Source organism: Molossus molossus, unplaced genomic scaffold (genome assembly GCF_014108415.1).
Source record: "Molossus molossus isolate mMolMol1 unplaced genomic scaffold, mMolMol1.p scaffold_m16_p_18, whole genome shotgun sequence".
In the NCBI taxonomy this organism is placed as follows: domain Eukaryota; kingdom Metazoa; phylum Chordata; class Mammalia; order Chiroptera; family Molossidae; genus Molossus; species Molossus molossus.
The window spans coordinates 53,233,789-53,254,700 of NW_023425353.1; the positions used below are offsets into that span (position 1 = coordinate 53,233,789).

Consider the following 20,912-nt stretch of genomic DNA (forward strand, 5'->3'; position numbering starts at 1 on the left):
GTTTTTTAAAAACCGATGGGCTGTCCCACAGAAAGGAGGGACCAGAAGTGGGTGTGGGTCCGGCCGCTTCTCCCCACCCCTCGCCCCAACAAAATGTCAGTCTTCAATTCTTTCGAATGTCAACAAACAATTAAAAAAGAAGTCTCAAAGCTTCTAGACTATGTCCTGGTTCTTAGCTCATCTGCCCTCAGCATCATCACATTGAAAGGCAATAACTCATTCTTCTTCTATGTCCCACTGTCAACCGTTAAATATCTGTATCCTAAATACCACTGCTCGCAAATGCTCCCTTTATCATGCCTATTTCAAAATCTTCAGGTCACGGAGTCAGTCATTTTATTTCTTAGAAAAAGAAAAGAAAAGAAGACAAGAGAATGATGAAGCAAGAGCTGAGTTTTGACCTTCTGGTGGAATCAGGGCCCAGGGCCGGATTAGTGCAATTCATTCCAGGGCAGACGGTGGGGGAGATCTTGACATGTGTGGTGATGCCATCCAAGCCTTCCTCCCAGGTACCTCCAGAGACCATTCTCAGCCTGTAAAACAAAGACCTGAGGGGAAGAAAGGCAAGTCCTAGTCCACCTGTTTTCTGCTCTAGTGAATTATCAGTGTTTATCAATGTGCTGAGTCACAGTTTGTTTTCCTACCAAGTGGCTTGGAAGAGCCCACTCTGCAGGTGGCTAGACCTTCTCCATCTCGATCTGCTGGTGGTAGTGCCGAGCCTGCCTCTGGCCAACGTTCAGCTTGTACACCGAGCTCTTGTGCTGGCACCTGCGGTAGCCCCACACTGCCCCCACGCCCGCCAGGAGCAGCAGCAGGCACAGGACGGTGACAATGGTGGCGATGACAGGGCCCCTGCTGAGGCTAGGACACTCATCTCCCACACACGGCTCCAAGGTTGGAAGAAGCTCCTCACTAGCACCGGGGCCAGGGCCTTCCTGCCCCAAGAAGTCCTCAGACAGCAGGTATGGGAAGTTCTCCTGGACTTCAGGAGCAGCGGTCTCCATGGGAGTCTGCGCGGCCACCATGACAGTCGAGGGGATGTTGTGAGGCAGCTTTGGGACAGCGGCTGTAGCTGTCTCCAGGGTAGAGCCGGTGAGTTCATAGGGTAGGGTGGTCACGGGAGACTTCTCTGTGGCGAATCTCCAAGGAACAGTTGATGGGTACCTGGTCAAGTCACCATCCTCCTTGCTGGGAGCCTTAGTTTCAGACCCGCTCTTGGGTGTGAGAGCCAAAGTTTCCATGTCTAGTGTCTGAGATGGAAGGACTGAACTATGGGTCATGCCCTCCTTTGGTGTGAGGGTGGTACTCCTGGGCTTATTCACTTCCACAAGAATGGGCTTATGGGAAGTAAACACAACACATTCTTCCAGCCCTACTGAGCCATCCCCCTTGTCCCCATCTTCCTCCACTTCCTCCTCTTCTGCCTCTGTCTTCCTCCAAGCCCCATCGGTCACCGGGTAGCCGTCTAACCAGGACTCGTCGCTGCTGCTCACCATTGGGTCCCCTGCCTTGCTGTCATTCCTGCCCACATATGGCCCCGAGGGACCATCAGTGCTGCTATGGAGCCCCTTGGTTCCCGATTCCCCTGGGGCCAATGTGACATGGTTGTCTCCAGCTGGAAACTGCTTTTTGGTGTCATCATCCAAGTCCTTTTCCAAGTCCAGCTTGTGGAAGGTCTCAGCAGGAAGCCAGAACAAGTACTTCCCTTTCAGTATGGGTCCTGGCAGGTCTGTGGGGACACTGCTCCTAGCGCCGGGCAAGCCTTTAGTCGGCACAAAGGCTGTATCCTGAGCTATGTTTTCTCTCCCTGCAGAAATGGAGACCAGACGGTCCTGTTTTGGAGCCTCCTGGGAGGCCTCTCCCTGACCCCCGTCCTCCTCGGCTCCTGTCCGGGAATCCTCCATGAGCTCTCTGAATGACACAGACCTGTCATCAGGGAAATTATCTTCATAGTCGACATGTGCCTCGGCCTCATCTGGAATGAAAGGGGGGGAATCTTGTTAGGTCCAAGGTCACAGAGCCCGCACAGAGAGCGAGAAAGGGAAATAAAAAACATAGCCCTGGTCGGTTTGGCTTAGTGGTTAGAGCATCGGCCTGTGGACCAATGAGTTGCGGGTTCAATTCCAGTCAAAGGCATGTACCTTGGTTGTGGTTTGTCCCTGGCTCTGGTCGGGTCATGCAGGAGGCAACCAGTCGATGTGGCTCTATCACATCAATGTTTCTCTCTGTCTCTCTCCCTCCCTCCCACTCTATCTGATAATAAATAGAAAAATATCCTCAGGTAAGGAATAAAAAAAACAAAAACAAAAACATAAGGACTGAAACAGATGAAATAAAACTGTTATTCACAAATGATATGACTGCATGCAATAGATAAATCCAAGTAATTGATATATAAAAGCTGTTATAATTAATACATGAGTTTATCAAGAACACTGGGTCAACAGTCCATCTACAATATCAGTTGTATTTCTACATACCAGCAATGAACAGATAATAAAAAATTTTAAAGATGCGAGAGCTGCGGTCAAGACGGCGGGTAGGTAAACGCAGTATCCGTCCTCCCACAACCACATCAAAGTTACAACTAAACTGCAGAACAACATCATTCAAAACTGCCTGAAATCCAGCTGAATGGAAGTCCTACAACTACGGGATTAAAGCAGCAGCCACATCCAGACTGGTAGGAGGGCGGAGGGGACGGGCTGGTCCCACACCCACGTGTGGTGGATAAAAATCAGGAGGACACCTCAGCTGGGAAGGTCCTCCCTGAGGACTAAGGGGTCCCCGTCCCTCACCAGACGCCCTGCTCAGGGTTCCAGTGCCAGGAAGAGAATCCCCATAACTTCTGGCTGGAAAAACCAGCGGGAACTGAGGCTCAGGGAAGCTGATGCAGCTGGAGCCCCAGGCAGCTCCTTAAAGGGCCCGCGCACGGACTTATCGGATTCTCTCCCTCTAAGCTTGGAGGGGAGGCAGCTCGAGGGGCACCAGAGACACACAGGGAAGAACTGAGCTGTTTGGCACTGGAGCGAGGGCTGGAGAGGGGGCTTTCTCTGGGACAAACGTGCTGTCAGAGGCCTTTGTTCCTTTGGTGAGCCCTTCCCAGGGACGGCAGACAGTCGCCATACCTGGGACTCCAGCAACGTGGCTCACACTGGTAGCCCCGCCCTGGTGACTCCCTGAGGCCCCGCCCCGCCCCACCCAACTTTCAAGCCCACCCAAGCTGTTGCCACTTGCTTAACCATAGGATTGGCCTGTCTTGGATCCTGCTTCAGGTTTTCCTAAATTCTTTCAAACGAGCAGCATCTGGTCTCAGCTAGCCCCATACCTCTCATTAAGTAATACACTGAAACAAACACAGGGAGGCAGCCAAAATGAGGAGACAAAGAAACAAGTCCCAAATGAAAGAACAGAACAAAACCCCAAGGAAAGAACTAAGTGAAATGGAGATAAGCAACCTAACAGATACTGAGTTCAAAATACTGCTTATAAGGATGCTCAATGAACTTAGTGAGAACCTCAGTGAACTTAGGGAGGGCCTCAAGAGCATAAAAAAGGACCAGTTAGAAATCATGGATACACAGTTAGAATTGAAGGAGGCATTAACTGAAATAAAGAATAATTTACACTGCTTCAATAATAGAGTACATAAATTCAAGGAGCAAACCATCGATTTGGACTATAAGGAAGCAAAACATGCCTAATCAGAACAGCAGAAAGAAAAAAGAATCCAAAAAAACGAGGACAGTGTAAGTAGCCTCTGGGACAACTTCAAGCGTGCCAACATTCGCATCTTGGGGGTGCCAGAAGGAGAAGAGCGAGAACAAGAAATCGAAAACCTGTTTGAAACAATAATGGCAGAAAACTTTCCTAACTTGGTGAAGGAAACAGACATACAAGTCCATGAAGCACAGAGAGTCCCAAACAAGATGAACCCCAAGAGGCCCACACCAAGACACATCATCATCAAAATGCAAAAGGTTCAAGACAAAGAGAGAATCTTAAAAGCAGCAAGAGAAAGGCAGCTAGTTACCTACAAGGGAGTTCCCATTAGGCTGTCAGCTGATTTCTCAAAAGAAACTTTGCAGGCCAGAAAGGAGTGGCAAGAAATATTCAGAGTGATGAAAAGCAAGAACCTACAACCAAGATTACTCTATCCTGCAAAGCTGTCATTTAGAATCGATGGACATATAAAAACTTTCCCAGACAAGAAAAAGTTAAAGGAGCTCATCACCACCAAACTGTTATTATATAAAATGATGAAGGGTCTTCTTGAAGAAAAAGATAAAATATATGAACAAACAAAATGGCAATGAATACATATCTATCAACAATGGAATCTACAAACAAAATGAACAGGTAGAACAGAAACATTCTCATAGATACAGAGAACATTTTGTTGGTTGCCAGTTGGGAGGGGGGTTGGGGGAATGGGTGAAAAAGGTGAAGGGATTAAGAAGTACAAATTCATTCCCTTTGACAAACCTCAAAGGGAAAGGGGCTGGGGGGGGGGGAAGAAATAAACCAAAGAGTTTATATGCATAACCAATGGACACAGACAATAGTGTGGGAAAAGGTGGGAGGGAGGCGGGAGGGGCGAGAAGGGGGTCAATGGGGGAAAAATGTGGAACATCTGTAATACATTTTACATCCAACAATAAAGATTAAAAAAAAAATTTAAAGATGCCATTTGCCATAGTATTAAAAAAAAAAAAAAATCTAACACCTAGGAATAAATCTAACAAAAGATGTGCGAGATTTTGACATGGAATGGTACACAATATTGTTAAGCAAAATTAAAGAAGATCTACATAAATTAAGGGAAGACCGTATTTGTATAATGGAAGGCTCCATGTATTGTCAATTCTGTCTAAATGGATCCACCTAGTTGTAATACAATCCGAATAAAAATCTGAGACATCGACAAGTTGATGCCGAAATTTATGGAAATACAAAGGGCCAAGAAGAGACAAGGCATTCTTGAAGAAGAAAAAAGCTGGACGATGGACACTGCAAGAGTTCAAGGGTTACATAAAGTGGTATTTACATAAAATGGTACCAAAGTTTACATACCATGGTATTGGTACAGGCATCGATGACAGGAGTACATTAACTTTATGAACTTCTGTTCATCAAAAGCCAGCAGGAAGAGAGTCAAAATGCAAGCCACAGAGTTGAAGATTTTTTCAACACGTGTAATCTCCAAAGGGTTTGTATCCAGAATTTATAAAGAGCTCCTACAAATGTGTAATAAATAGGCGGACACACCATCGCAAAGTTGGCAAGATGCTTGAGTTGGCACAGAAAAAGAAATCTAAAGAGACCTGAAACGTGTAAAGATGCTCAACCTCAATAGTAACAGAGACATGCTAAGTAGAGCCACGATGAGCTACCATGACATCGCACCAGACAACAGCCAGTGTTCACAAGGATGCGCGGCACCATCGGTGGGAGTGTGAACTGGAACAATCATTATGGAAAACATCTGGGTATTGCTACTGAAACAGGACATGCGCATGCTCTGTGGCACAGCACTCCCACCACTGACTGTATACTCAGCGGTGATGTGTGCACATGGCACCGAAAGGCAGGCACAAGAATGTGCATAACGACCGAAACCTGGAAGCCATTCAAATGGCCATTTGCTGCCGCACTCGTACATGCACTGTGGTACACAGGGTGGGGCAAAAGGAGGTGGACAGTTGTTCATATGGAAAATAATGCAGTAGTGAATAAATAACAGTATGAGAATAAACTGTTTCATGTACTCACAACTGCAAACTTCCTTCTGCCCACCCCGTACTCACACAATGAAAACGAACGTACCCCCGCTCGGACAAGGACATGGACGAATCTCACAACCACGATGTTGAACATAAGAAGCCAGGCACAGCTCTGGCCAGTTTGGCTCAGCGGTTAGAGCGTCGGCCTGCGGTCCGGAGAGACCCGGGTTCGGTTCCCGCTAAGGGCACGTACTTCGGTTGCAGTTTGTCCCTGGCCCTGGTTGGTCGTGCGGGTGGCAGCCACTCGATGTGTCCCTTTCACGTCGATGTTTCTCTCTCTCCCTTCCTCTCTCTCCCTCCCACTCTATCTGTACAAAAAATGGAAAAATATCCTCGGGTGAGGATAAAAAAAAAAGAAGCCAGGCACAAAGGAACCCACTCTGTGTGATCTACTTACATAAAGCTCAAAGAGAGGCAGAACTAATCCGTGACAGTAAATGTCAGGCTGGTGGTTATGTGCGCATGGGAGAGAAGGGGTGATGACCGAGTCTGGGCATACGCAGGGCTTTGGGGTTACTGGAAAGGTCTGTGCTACCTCCTGACCTGTGTGGTGGCTGAACTTTTTTGTTTATTTTCTGATCATTGGTCATTCCTTATGATGAGTACGTATGTTATAAGTAAGTAAAAATGTGTCTTCTAAAACACCGTTTTCCTCTTTGTAAGACTTCTGGGTATTAGACTATGCTGTGAAGTATTCTGGACGAGTAGCAGTGACCAGAGGCCCACGGTCAGGAGGCCCAGAACGCAAGGACAGCAGGTCAGGAAGGCTCCGGACGCTGTGTCCTCGGAAGACAGCAGCCTGCTGGGATTTCCCCATTCTCAATGGTCTTCAAGAGTCAAATGCTACAGGAAGACATACTTAACTATTACAGCAGCAACCCTCCCTATGGTATCGGGATGTAAGAAATTCGTAAGTAGTCTTTGCCCTGGTTCTTGGGCTAGAGCTCCTAAAACCCTTGGAATTTCCTGAGTGATCAGGGTTTTAGGAGCATCTTTTGTTATTCATACTAGGCTTCTTTTTTTTATTTTTTATCCTCACCCGAGGACATTTTTCCATTTTTTGTTCAGGTAGAGCGGGAGGGAGAGAGAGGAACAGAGAGAGAGAGAGAAACATCGATGTGAAGGGACACATCGAGTGGCTGCCACCCGCACGACCAACCAGGGCCAGGGACAAACCGCAACGGAGGTATGTGCCCTTAGCGGGGAACCGAACCCGGGTCTCTCTGGACTGCAGGCCGATGCTCTAACCACTGAGCCAAACCGGCCAGGGCCATACCAGGCTTCTTCACTACTGTGTTAATGAGGTGACTTTTGATGGGCCCGTAGATAGCTTCAGGAAGATGGGGGAGCTGACTGCCAAAGGAACCGACCCTGTGAGGGTTGGAACTTTCAGCCCCGTTCCCCAGCCTCCGGGAGGAGGGAGGAGCTGGACACTGAGTCCGTTCCCAATGGCCGTGAATTCATCCGTCATGCCCGTGTAATGCAACCTCACAGAACCTATGAACTACAGGGTTGGCAGGGCTTCCTGGTTGGTCACCGCATCCACGTACCATGGGGGTGACTCACCCCAATTTCACAGGGACAGGAGCTCCTGGCGCAGGATCCTTCCGGACCGCTCCCTATGTGCCTCTTCATCTGCATCCTTCATAATAAACTGGTCGTTGTAAGGAAAGTGCTTTTCTGAGTCTGGGAGCCAGTCTAATGAATTATGGAGCCTGAGGAGGGGGTCGTGAGAAGCCGCAATTTATAGTCTGTCACTCAGAAGTACGAGAGGCCTGACTGGTGGCTGATGTCTGCAGGGGGGCAGTTTTGTGGGACTGAGCCCTCAACCTGTGGGGCTGGCACTACCTCGAGGTAGTTAATGTCAGAATTCAACTGACCTGGAGGACACCCAGCTCCCGTCCAGACTTGGAGACTGGTTGTTGGTGCAAGACCCTGCCCTCCCCTCCTCCCCCAGACACCCGTGCTTGCTGTCAGATGTGTGCTCTGGGCGGAAACAGATCTTAGTTCTTCCCCCTTCACTTTGCACCTTGGAAAGCCTGGGACGTAAATAGCTCCTGAACCAAGGTCTGGCGGGAAGGTGACGTGCCGTGTGGCACGTTCGGGGCTCTGAGACTGATTAGTGAGCATTTGGCTTATGTCAAATGTTGCCCATAGAATGTCCCAACCTATAGAAATAAGGGTCTATTTTGACTGAAATTTTTGAGGGCATGCCCAGAAGCAAGATCTCAACTGGTTGAGAAAATGCCCCAGAGGACTGGCAGTTTTGCAGTTTATCTTGCACATTAGAATCAAAGGAGAAGACTTGGAGAGGGTTACATGAAATCCACCGATGGCAGATTAAGGAGGCTGGACAAAGCAAAGCGGGGACATCTCTAGAACTGGATAAAAAGCCAAGTGGGGAAACGTGCACTTAGGTAATAGTCACAGTTCGTGGCAGGTGGAGATGGCACGCAGGGAACAAGAGAACAGTGAGGGGTCTGTGGTCTCCTGCGCCGGTGCCTGTGGTTGTGTCCTGAGGGTCTGAAGAAGATGACTCTGACATTTCAAAGGTCTGTTATCCTAGATGCATAAGAACAATGGACAGGGCTCACTTAAGGTAAAGACTGATCTTTGCTGAGGAAGCTGTAGTCCTGGGACGGGACTCCACGCCATGCCTGCCCATCTGACCATCCTGTGTGATGACTTTTGGTCACGGAACTTGTTAGGCCTGTCACATGCCACCGCACCCCCCTTCCTGAGCGTGTCAGGTTCATTACACTGTTTTGTTCACACTCACAAGACTCCATTTAATGCTTATTTTATGATTTGCTGAGTTATAAATAAATGTTAGCATCCTTTCTAATCTGCTCCTAAATTAAAGCCCATTCACTAGACTTGTGTCCTCAGTCAAAAAGGGAAAACAACCTGGATAAAGAGCAAACACCTCTGATAAACATCAAATGCATGTATATTTCATGCTAAAAAAAAAGCCCAGTCATCATTTCAGGAAACCCTTCCACCCCGCGATGTCCTGTTCACAAGCGCCAGACAAAAACCACATCAGGTGGCTGGACCATTCTTGGGAGTCTCAGAATTCAAATACGGCTCCCAGGGCTCGGGCAGGCTGCCGCCCTGCACACTCACCGTTACAGCGCTGCCTTGTCCTCTGTGCCGCCACCATTCCCAGCACGGCACTCATCCACTCCCTCGTCCAACCATCTTCCCTGAGTGCCAGCTGTGTGTCTGGCCTGACGGGGCTTGGGATCACTGGTGAACAGGACGCACGGTCCTTGTCCTCAGGATCCTGAGACCATCCAGTTGAGTTGCAAAGCTTTGGTGTGCACAAATTCTCACCCATCACACTGAATAAACATTAGGTTTTGCATTTAAGTACCATCCTTTCTTAAACACACAACGAAAAAAAAAAATGAAACAAAAGCCACTATGACAAAACTTTTTGCTAAGATGTACTAGAATATAGACAAGTCATACTGAATCCAGCTGATTCAAAGGCATGACTTAAATCTTTGCCTTGAAGATAATGTGGTGAGATTGTTTTATGTGGTTTGTTTAACTGGTTGTGGTGGACTGATTTTAAAAATGGCCACAAATCTCCCCTCTCCCCTACATTAAGTCCTTTTGTAATGTGATCATGTAGGTCCTCCCTTCAAGAACACCCTGAAGACCCTCTGTAAAGGTGCCATCACTAAAGGATTACTTGACTACACAGAAATACACATGAGTGTGCACCACACACACACACACAACTTAGCTTGTTAAATATGAATTTTATTTTATTTTTTTGTGGTACATGCCCCTAGCGTGAACCGAACCCGGGACTCTCTGGTCTACAGGCCAACGCTCAACCACTGAGCCACACTGGCCGGGGCTAAATATGAATTTTTTAAAATGAGCAAACTGCTAGCCGGTGTGGCTCAGTGGTTGAGCATTGACCTGTGCACCAAAAGGTCGCCAGTTCGATTCCCGGTCAGGGCACATGCCCAGGTTGTGGGTCTGATTCTCAGTGGGGGTCATGCAGGAGGCAGCCAATCAATGTTCTCTCTCATTGATGTTTCTATCTCTCTTTCCCTCTTCCTTCCTCTCTCTCTAAAAATCAATAAAAAATCAATAAAATAAAAAAAAATGAGCAAACTACATTAAACATGAGGGAAAATTTCCACCAACAACAACCATGCATGGAGAAGGGTATAATATATTGCAAGAAATTTCAAAAACTAGTTAAAAAGAGAAACAGAAGATTCTGGAGCAGAGTAGAGAAGGGCAGCATGACAAGACAAGTTCCTAACCCACCCTCACCCTTTAAAACTGTACTGGGATCAACCAATCCCAAGAGAAGTGAAACAGGTGGAGAGAAACAGGCCAGGAACCCGCAGGGCTGATTCTTCCCAATGGGCTCCAGAAAGCCAGGGCTTCTCACTGTGCAGGTGAGGTAAACCTTGATGTGCAACAACATTTCTGAAGCAAAGCAGAGCCCAGCTATTTAAAAACAAACAATTTAAAAACAAACAGATAAACAAACAAAAGCAAAACTATATACCACTTAAGCTGAGCTGTCCCCTTCCAGCTACTATTCCCTCTTTTGGAGGAAAGGAAGATGCATGTAAAAGGCAAAGGACCTAACTTAAAAGAAATAATAATTTATGAAACAGAATTAATTCTTTGCAATTGTTTCACACTACAGAACTTAGTAAGAAAGGGAGTCCACTAAAACGAAAGCTCCAAGGCAAGGTTATAAAATAACAGAATGTTATAGAAAGGGTGCATTTTAACGGTGGGGATCAAACTGAGGACCCATGTATGCCTGGCTGGTGTGGCTCAGTTGTTGAGTCTCGACACATGCACCAAAGAGGCCACCAGTTCAATTCCCGGTCAGAGCACATGCCCGGGTTGTGGGCCCGATCCCCAGTGGGGGGCATGCAGGAGGTGGCCAATCGATGTTCTCTCTCATCAGTGTCTTTATTTCTCTCCCTTTCTCTCTAAAATCAATAAAGAAAAAATATTTTTAAAAAAATTGAAGACCCATGTAACATCATGACAGAAGTAACAAGTAAATTAGAAAATGGAAGGAACAGAATAGACTGACAATTCTACAAAACTGAAAAAAGACATGACACACATTCAGGAATCTCTGCAAGCCTCAGGCAAAGTGGATTCATAGAAAGTTACACATAGGCACACTAATTAAAACTGCTAAAAACCAAAGGGGGCAAAAAAAGCAAAAGCAATCAGCAAAAACAGACAAAAACTTTCAAAAAGCAACCATAAGACAGAGAGCTGACTTTTGAAAAGAAACAATGAAAGCCAGAAGACAATGGGATACTATCTTCTAAGTTTTTTTTACAACAATTTTTTTATTTAAAAAGGGAAGGATTGATAAATTAGACTACATTAAAATTCTATTCATCAAAGATACCATGAAGAAAGTGAAAAGGCTACTTATCTAGAATATATTTGCAACATATATAATCTCAAATTTTCTGGTATTGAGAATAGTATAAAGAACTCCTAGAAATCAATATAAAATAAATGGACAATCCAGTAGAAAACTGGGCAAGGGAATTAATAGTGAGACATGAAAAACTTCACAAGTGAGATATTCAAATAGCCAATAAACATATAAGGCACTCAACATCGTCAATAATAGGGAAAATTAAAATGAAGTGGTATTACAACCTGTACATCAGAACGCTCAAAATTAAGAAGACTGACAACACCAATAGTCATTGAGGATGTGGGGCTCCTGGAACTTCATACCATTCTGGTCAGAGTGTAAACAGGTATCGGCATTTTGAAAACTGATTAGTCATTACCTACTAAAATCGAACACATATATATATACCCCATGACTGAACAATATAACACCTACATATATACTTAAGAGTGGAGCCTGGCTGGTAGGGCTCAGTGGACTGAGAGGTCCTAGTCTGATTCCTGGTCAGGGCACATACCCGGGGTTGTGGGCTCGATCCCCAGTAGGATGCGTACAGGAGGCAGCTGACCAATGTTTCTCTTTCACATGGATGTTCCTTTTTCTTTTTAATTTTTTTTCTTTATTGATTTTAGAGAGAGAGTAAGGGAGAAGGAGAGAGACATAGAAACATTGATGAAAAAGAACATCGACTGGCTGCCTCCTGCATGTCCCCGACTGGGGATTTGGCCCACAACCTGGGCATATGTCCTGACCAGGAATTGAACCAGCGACCTCTTGGTGCATGAGTCAACGCTCAACCACAGAGCCACACAGGCCGGGCTCACATCAGTGTTTCTATCTTTCTTTCTAAAAAATTAATAAAAACATATTTAAAAAAAGAAAAAGAATTGTGGATGCAATGCAGGTATCAAAAGACCTGTACAAGAATGTTCTTAGAATAGCCCCAAACTTGCCCTGGCCGGTTTGGCTCAGCGGTTGGAGCGTCCGCCTGCGGTCCGGAGAGACCCGGGTTCGGTTCCCGCTAAGGGCACGTACCTCGGTTGCAGTTTGTCCCCGGCCCTGGTTGGTCGTGCGGGTGGCAGCCACTCGATGTGTCCCTTTCACATCGATGTTTCCCTCTCTCTCTCTTCCTCTCTCTCCCTCCCACTCTATCTGTACAAAAAATGGAAAAATGTCCTCAGGTGAGGATAAAAAACAAAAAAGAATAGCCCCAAACTTGAAACAACAGAAATGTTCATCAACAGAACAGAATATTCCACAGTAAAGAAAAAGAATGAACTGCAGCTTCATGGAACAACATGGATATGTCCTATAGACATAATGTTGGGCAAAGAAAGCCAGATGCAGTTCATACTCTCTGCTTCCACTGAAATAAAGTTCAAGCTGGGAAAATATAATTCATTATTATAGAAGTCTGAATAGTGGTTATTCTAGGGAGGTAGGAACTGGAAGGGAGTATGGAGTGTTTTTGGATTGCTGGTGATGTTCTGCTTCTTGACTTGGGTGATGATGACATGGATATGTTTATGATCTGATAATTCATTGAGCTCTATAACCTTTGATTTTTGAAATGTTCTGTATTTATGTTACTCTTAAATAAAAATTTAAACAAATGATCAAAAATACACACTATGCTCCAGAAAATAATTGACATAGAATTTGGCTACTGAAGGCCAAGTTTAAAGGACTAATTTAACTGATAACCAGGCAGAAAAGGCAAATCGTGAGTGAAAACAAAAATTAAATCAGGCCTGCCTATAATTTCTCCTCAACATTCAATAAAGACAAAAGAACAATGTCTATAATCTTTGAGGGAAAGAAAATGTAATTCAACAATTATACTTTGTTGAGATGTCATTCAATTATAAAGACAGTAGGCATTCATTTTTCTTAGGATGTTTGTACTTTGAGATGTTTCAAGAACAACTGTGTAGTGTTGTGTGTGTTACTTCCATGAAACTGTAAACCAGTTGCTACTGGCATTTCAAAGGAGAATTCACAGTTGAGTAGACAGCATTCTCACCAGGAAACTCATCCAAGAGATGTGGCTACTACAAGTACTTCTATTATCTGTATCTTTTTTTATTATTATCAATTAATTTATTTTGGTTAAAGATGTTTCTCCTTTTTCCCCCCAGACACCCTCCTCCTGATACCCCCTCCCCCCCAACAGCATTGTTGTCTACGTCCATTGGTTACGGATACATGCATATAAGTTCTTTGGTTTATCGCATTCCCCCGCTCCACCTCCTCGAAGGTTCGTCAGTCTGAACCGTATTCCTTTCTATGTCTCTGGGTCTATTTTGTTCATCAGCTTATTTTGTTCATTATATTCCACAAATGAGTGAGATCATGTGGTATTTGTCTTTCTCTGATTTGCTTATTTTGCTTGGCATAATACTCACCAGGTCCCTCCATGTTGTTTCAAAGGATAATTGATCTTTCTTTTCTTACAGCTTTATAGTATTCCATTATGTAGATGTATCACAACTTTTATATCCATTCATCTATTGATGGGCACTTGGGCTGTTTCCAGATCTTAGTGATTGTAAATAGTGCTGCTATGAACATAGGGGTACATATATTCTTTCTGATTGGTGTTTCAAGCTTCTTAGGGTATATTCCTAGAAGTGGGATCACTGGGTCAAATGGCAGTTTTACTTTTAATTTTTTGAGGAAACACCATATTGATTTCCATAGTGGCTGCACCAGTCTACATTCCCACCAGCAGTGTACTAGAGTCCCCTTTTCTCCACACCCTCGCCAGCACTTGTTTGATGATTTGTTGATGGCGGCCATTCTGGCAGGTGTGAGGCGATACCTCATAGTTCTTTTAATTTGCTTCTCTCTGATGATTAGTGACGTTGGACAGTTTTTCATGTCTCTTAGCCATCTGTATGTCCTTTTTGGAGAGGTGTCTATTTAGGTCCTCTGCCCATTTTTTAATTGGGTCCTTTGTCTTCTTTTTGTTGAATTGTATGAGTACTTTATATTTTGGAAATTAACCCCTTGTCTGATGTATCATTGGCAATTATGTTCTCCCATACAATGGGTTTCCTTTCTATTTTGATGCTTGTTTCTTTTGCTGTGCAGAAGTTTTTCATTTTGATGTAGTCCCATGTATTCATTTTTTTCCTTTGTTTCTCTTGCCTTAGGCCAGTACCAGGCTGTTTTGATTATAATGGCTTTGTAGATATCCGGTATTGTGATCCCTCCTACTTTGTTCTTCTTTTTCAAGATTGCTGTGGCTATTCGGGGTCTTTTTTGGTTCCATATTAACTTTTGGAGTATTTGTTCCAGTTCTGTGAAATGTCATTGGTATTTTAATGGGGACTGCATTGAATCTATAGATTGCTTTGGGTACTATGGACATTTTAATGATATTAATTCAACTCCATAAATAAGGTATATGCTTCCACTTTTTTGTATCTCCCTCTATTTCTTTTTTCAATGTCCTGTAGTTTCCTGCAAATAGGTCCTATACTTCTTTGGTTATTTCTAGGCATCTTCATTTTTTTGTTGCAATGGTAAATGGGATTTTTTTTTAGTTTCTCTTTCTGTGAGTTCATTATTGGTGTATAAGAATGCTGTTGAGCCCTGGCCAGTTTGGTTCAGCGGTTAGAGTGTTGGCCTGTGGACCAAAGAGTCTCGAGTTCAGTTCCCACTAAAGGCACGTACCTCGGTTGCAGTTTGTCCTTGGCCCCAGTTGGGGCTGTGTGGGTGGCAACAACTCGATGTGTCTCTCTCACATTGGTATTTCTCTCTCTCTTCCTCCCTCTCTCCCTCCCATTCTATCTGAAGATAAATGCAAAAATGTCCTCAGGTGAGGATTAAAAAAAAAAATGACGTCAATTTGTTGATGTTAATTTTGTACCCTGCTACTTTGCCACATTCGTTTATTAGCTCTAGTAGATTTTTGATGGAGTCTTTAGGGTTTTCTATGTACAATATCATGTCATCTGTAAATAATGACAGTTTCATTTCCTCCTTTCCGATTTGTATCCCTTTTATTTTTTCTTCATGTCTAATTGCTGTGGCTAAGACTTCTAGTACTATGCTAAATAACAGTGGTGAAAGTGAGCACCCTGTCTTGTTCCTGTTCTTAAGGGAAATGCTTTTCATTTTTGCCCATTGAGTATGATGTTGGCTGTAGGTTTTTCATATATGGCTTTTGTTATGTCAAGATATGATCCCTCTATTCCCGTACTGCTGAGCGTTTTTATCAGAAATAGGTGCTGGATTTTGTCAAATGCTTTTTCAGTGTCTGTTGATATGATCATATTGTTTTTATCATTCATTTTTGTATGTGGTGTATTACATTAATTATTATTATATGTATCTTGATCAAAACTATTGCTTTGCTAATTAGCACCCTGAATACCTAAAATGGCTTTCTATTGGTGACCACATTGGACTATTAACTACGATGTTAACTGCTAGAATTGGGCTGTTATTGGTAAAATTAAAGGTATTTATGATATGGACACTGGCTAAGAATATTTTAGAGACATTTCTCATCCTTATTTACATGGGTAGGATTCAACCAAACTAGACCTTGATGCTTGAGACAGAAACCTTAAATGGTCTCATTGGGAGGAACGTGTTATTCACCAGAACTATGGGAACAGTACCCATGTGTGCTGGCAGTGACCCTGCACTAGGCACGCTACCCCACTCTCAGTGCACAACCTGCCCAGCATCTCCCAGTCCGGGGACCTCTGAGAACAAAGACATGCCCCCTCTGCTTTCTATTCCCAGCACACAGCATGGTGCTTGGCACACAGCAGACGCTCCCTACGTGTCTGTTGAATGAATAAATGAGTGAGTGAAGAGGTGAATGAGTTGCGAAAACCCGTTTTGATAAAGCTTGATTCCATCTGGAAGTCCATCAGCCAGAGCAGTATTCGTTTTGTGACAGTAGCAAAGAATAGTAAAGGACCTCTTCGTTCTAGTACTGAACATAATCTACACCTGCTAAATTCCTTCTTCCATGCAACCCACCCCCTGCGCTTAAATATGTCATAAAGTGGAAAGGTACCTGGAGTCTGGGCAGGACAGGCGCCACGTTTTCCTCCCCCGTGCAGGAAACACTGGCCTAACCTATCAAGTCAGAGCTGAGGATTTGGGGAAGGTCAGCCCACTGGCTATGGGGAGGCCTGCCTTGACCTGGACCCTGATGGTCAGTCTGAGCTCAGAGGATGTGTGTGTGTGTGTGTCTGTTGTCTGGAGGTCTTACCTCCAGAGCTCCTAAGCCAAGAGCATCTCTGGATGGCAGCCCAGGACCCGGAGCTAAGCTCTTCCAGTCTCCCCAGGTTTGCAATCAAAGTTCTGGCTCAGAGACAGGTTCTCACTAAGTCACAGTTTTCCCCAAACCTCAAACGAAGACAAGGACACCAAGTACTTATGAATAGTCTGCTCCTGTGAAAGTGTCCCAAGCCTGTTTTTCTCCTCATGAGTGACAGTCAAGTTTGTTACTCACTGAATTTCAACCACAAATTAAATTCTGCCCACCAAATGGAGGAGGCCCGCTCTTTGCCCGTTGAGGTGCTATTTCCCTCCCGCCCCCTGCCCTCCGCTCTCCCTTTAATCATCCAGCGATCCCTCCAACCCTCTCCCCTCCCCCATGCTCTCCCTGAAACCTGTGCTCACACAACACTGGGCCTTGTGAGTTAGACCAACAGGTCCAGGAAATGTAAACTTCATGGGTTCTCTTGGCAAAAATCAGGCCATTCCCTGCGTGTTTATAGCTAACTGGTGCTTTAGGAAAACAGAAGGCCACAGAGACACAGACCTCAGGAGTGAGAGGGAAGGGCCGCGTGCGCTCTCCCTGCGTTTACCGGGTGTGACGGGGTCTGGGGTGAAGCACACGGGCCGGAGCCCCGAAGCCTGGAGCTCCCCTAGCACAGTTCATCTTTTTTCATGTTGTTGCATTTCTGGAAGCCCACACGTACCTTCTTTTTTTTTCCCTGGTCTTGGCTACACCGCCTTTAAAAATAGTCATTTTGAAAAAGACAACCAGACAAGCCAGAAATAACCACTGGCTCCATGAAGCTCTGAACAAATATGGCAATATTGACCAGGAACGTCTCGATTCAGCTTCAGTCTCATGCTCGAGTCTGCGACGGGAGCTAAGTCCAAGAGGTGAAGGAAAATAGAAACTGAAGTTAATTTAAGGAAACAAAAGGAAACTTTTGGAACGAGAGGGAAAAGCAAAGGAACTGACCGAGGGAACGACCTGGCGCGGCCCGGACGCTCTGCCCTGCCCGAGGTTCACACAGGCCCGAGCACAGAGGCACGAGACCGTGTTGGAAGGAGACCTCCCTGTTTTGGCTCTGCTTTTCTGGCTGTGTGATGCAGCAAGTCACCTGACCGCCCTGGGCCTCAGTTTCCCCATCTGTAAATTGGCACAGCCATTTCTACTTGTGAAGGTTACACGAGAAAGAAAGTGTGGAAGGCTCCTCTCATTGACGGGGCAGAGAGGCTCCGGGAGGAAGGACACGCTGTGTTTTGGTTGTGGTGGTGGTTTAACAGGTCATCCACCTGCGACAACTCAGAGACTCCCATACTTTAAATGGGTACCATTTACTGAATCCCATTACATCTCAACAGAGTTGAAAACCAGAACGACCACCACAACGAAGTCCCCGGACAGAGATGGCAGGGAGCAAGTCTGGCCTGGTTCACGACAGCTCTCTCTCGGTGTCTCACTGGGGAACGTGTCCTGTTTCCACAGGCGTGACGGCCCAGGGAAAAGAAGAAGGTTGCTTGTCTGTTGTTGGGCTCAGATGGTGGGGCTGGGAGGGTGAGGTCAAGCGTGTTGTCACTCACTTTCCTGACACTGCAGACCGGAAGGCACAAGCAGAAGCCACGGAGCGTAGGGGGGAACATCTTAAAGGAACAGGGAAAATCATAGGGGAAGAGTCTGGGAGTCTCTCAGTTTCTGGGTTGTGTGTCTCACGCTATTGTTCTCTCCCAACCCAGCCGCAAAGACTGGATCCAACGCCTCCTCGGGAACGCGGGGCAGGGGCCACAACACGTCTGAGTCAGGAAAGTGCAATGGTGATGGAGCCACCGGGCAGCCAGGAGGGTGGTGGGGGAAGCCGTCAGGATGAGAAGGGAACCCTGAGGGCTCCTGAGGAAGGTGGGACGCGTGTGGGCACTGACACAGGTTATGTGGCCGGGGGTGGCCACTTGGGATGCTGGGAGGTCAGAGACTGGTCTTAGGGTGCAAGCAGCCAGAGAGGAACATGGCCTTGAAGACGGATGTGGGACTTGGCATAGCAAGAAGCCCAGAGAAATCCAAACACAGCATGGGAGTCTGCTGCGTATACACGAAAGGAGCAAAGCATCGGATTTTTCTGCAATTAGGGCAACGACCAATGATAGTTAGATCCTGAGAACACTGCAGAGGTATGACAGACATTTTGTGCTGCCCGGCTGGGAATGGAAACCAAGAAGATGTGTGGATTTGGACAGGGGAATGGAAAAATAAACGGCCAGAATCAGACTCAGATTCTAGGAACCAAAGCTAGAGAAATACCAACACACAGAGGGGAGCAAATGGCGGTTAAATAAGTCCTCACCCACTTAGGTTCATGGTCAAGGCTAACAAACCCCACTGGAAGGTGAACCTCGACGTTGCAGTGGACGGATGGCCTGGGCTGTGTGGCTGACGCCCCTTCCTCCACGACATACTCATTCGCCCCCCAGGCCTGCTCCTGTGGGTTCATTCCTGCCTGTCACTGAAAATGCCAAATTTCAGCAAGCTCATTCAGGCAGCCTCCACCTTATTAATGGGTTTAAAACATTTTTTTCCCCCTTTATTGATTTTAGAGAGAGAAAGGGAGAGGGAGAGAGAGAGATAGAAACACCGATGAGAGAGAACATCAACTGGCCACCTCGTACATGTCTTCCAAGGGGGATCGGGCCCACTACCTGGGCATGTGTCCTGGCCGGGAATCGAACTGGCGACCTCCTGGTGCGTGGGTCGGCGCTCAACCACTGAGCCACACCGGCCGGACCCTTCTTAATGGATTTTTTAAAGGCTGTGCTCCACTGAACTGATGGAGTAAGTCAGTTCTCCACTGTGGTGGATGCTGTTGGTGTCCTGCCCCTGCCCCCCTTCCCAGGCCAGTGTACCCATCCCCCAGCTTCTGTGAATGTTACTAGCTAATGGTTCCCAGCTACCCCCTTCTCTAGAAAACTGCGCATGGTGGAACGGGAGCCCCACTCGGGAGGTTACATGCCATCTGACCTCCCTGCAGCCTGCAGCCAACCAGCCGGACACGGAAGAACTCAAGGCTGGTCCCCTTGCTTCCAAGCAGGACCAACTCTGGCGCCATCCATGCTCTGCAGCTCCCTGTGGGATCAGGCAAAGCCAGAATCCAGCTGAGGTCACATCCTTCACTCCTCTTCACTTCCTGCTTCCCTAACCCCCTTCTCCCTCAACAGACCTTGTACGTCTGAGTAGAGAATCTGACCTAAGTCAGCCAGCCAGTATTCAAATGCCCCGACAATGACAAATGTGAATGAAATAGGCTTCGTGATAGCCCCGAGCCCCTGAGTCCCTAGAATCTCTGAGGCCACAGTTTTCTGAGCACCAAATTACCTCCAAAATACCTGAGGCTTGAGGTTCTCTGGGCCTGAAGAGGTCGTGAAAGGAGTAAGGGGAAGGGACCCTACTGTCACCTCAACAGAGGAGCTCCCGGGGCAGTGTACATGGGCAGGTTCCCAGAGGGCTCGGTGTGGGCTCTAGCAGCTCACAAGGAAATGTAAGGAAAGTTCTGGGCGGGAGAGGGAAGTTCTTGACAGGCACACAATGTGCAGGGTGGGTCGGTGGCTGGGCCCAGTACAGAGGAGACAAATGCTCCCTGGAGAAGGGAGGCAGCGGGGCCACAGGTGCAGAATGCTTGGGAACCACACATTCGGAAGTTACCAGCCACTTGCCCAGGGGGTCCCACCAAGTCCCAAAGTCTCACGGGCCATGCCTTTCTGGAAGGACCCGCTGTGGTCCCCAGAATCCGGGACACCTGCTGGCAAAGACTAATTTCTCACTCATGTCTGATGGTTGGAGCCACAGCCTGCCTTGAATTATGTGTCGTATTAGGAGCTAGAGTCAACAACGCTAGGAAGTGAGGAACCAGTGTGATGCCCCAAGCCCCCGAGTGAGAGGGCGGAATCCCCTCCTCGGTCAGCATGAGAAAAGGGAGAGAAGGAACACTGGCTGAGCCCAGACCAGTTCCTGGTCCTGTCCCAGCGAGGCACTTGCAGGAACCCACGGGGCAGCTCTACGTGATGAATAGTAGCCATTATTTCATAGGAGCAAATTAAGGCTCTGGGAAGTCAAGAAGTCTTCAGTGTCCCCTTCTAAGCCTCTCCATAAGCTTACGTCTCTCTCACCTTATAAAGTGAGCCAGTGATCAAAACAAAACACACTCTCCCCACCTCTTTGACCCTCTGGCCTTCTTCCAGGTGTACCCTTGTCTCTCCTCTAGTGCCCTTCACGGACAGCAGACATTCCGGAATGGGCTGTCTGCCCTCGTCCCTCTTCCCCTCTGCCTCGTTCCTGCGCTCACTGCGGTGTGGCCAGGTGCACCCCGCTCGCCGTGCACGCGCTGAACCTTCTTACACTGTGAAGCCAACGCACACGTTCTGGCTTTCAGGGACTCGACCCTGCAATCTCTCAGCTCCCAGAG

The 20,912-nt window shown here is 46.5% G+C and overlaps 1 protein-coding gene across 1 annotated transcript in view; it reads right to left on the reverse strand.

Annotated features, from left to right (window-relative positions):
• Positions 1–677: 677 nt before the first annotated feature.
• Positions 678–20,912, reverse strand: part of SUSD5 (sushi domain containing 5) — a 43,606-nt gene continuing 23,371 nt past the window's right edge. The window contains exon 6 of the mRNA XM_036266295.1: positions 678–1,975. Coding sequence (XP_036122188.1) covers positions 678–1,975 — 1,298 coding nt within the window. The remainder of the gene's footprint in view (positions 1,976–20,912) is intronic.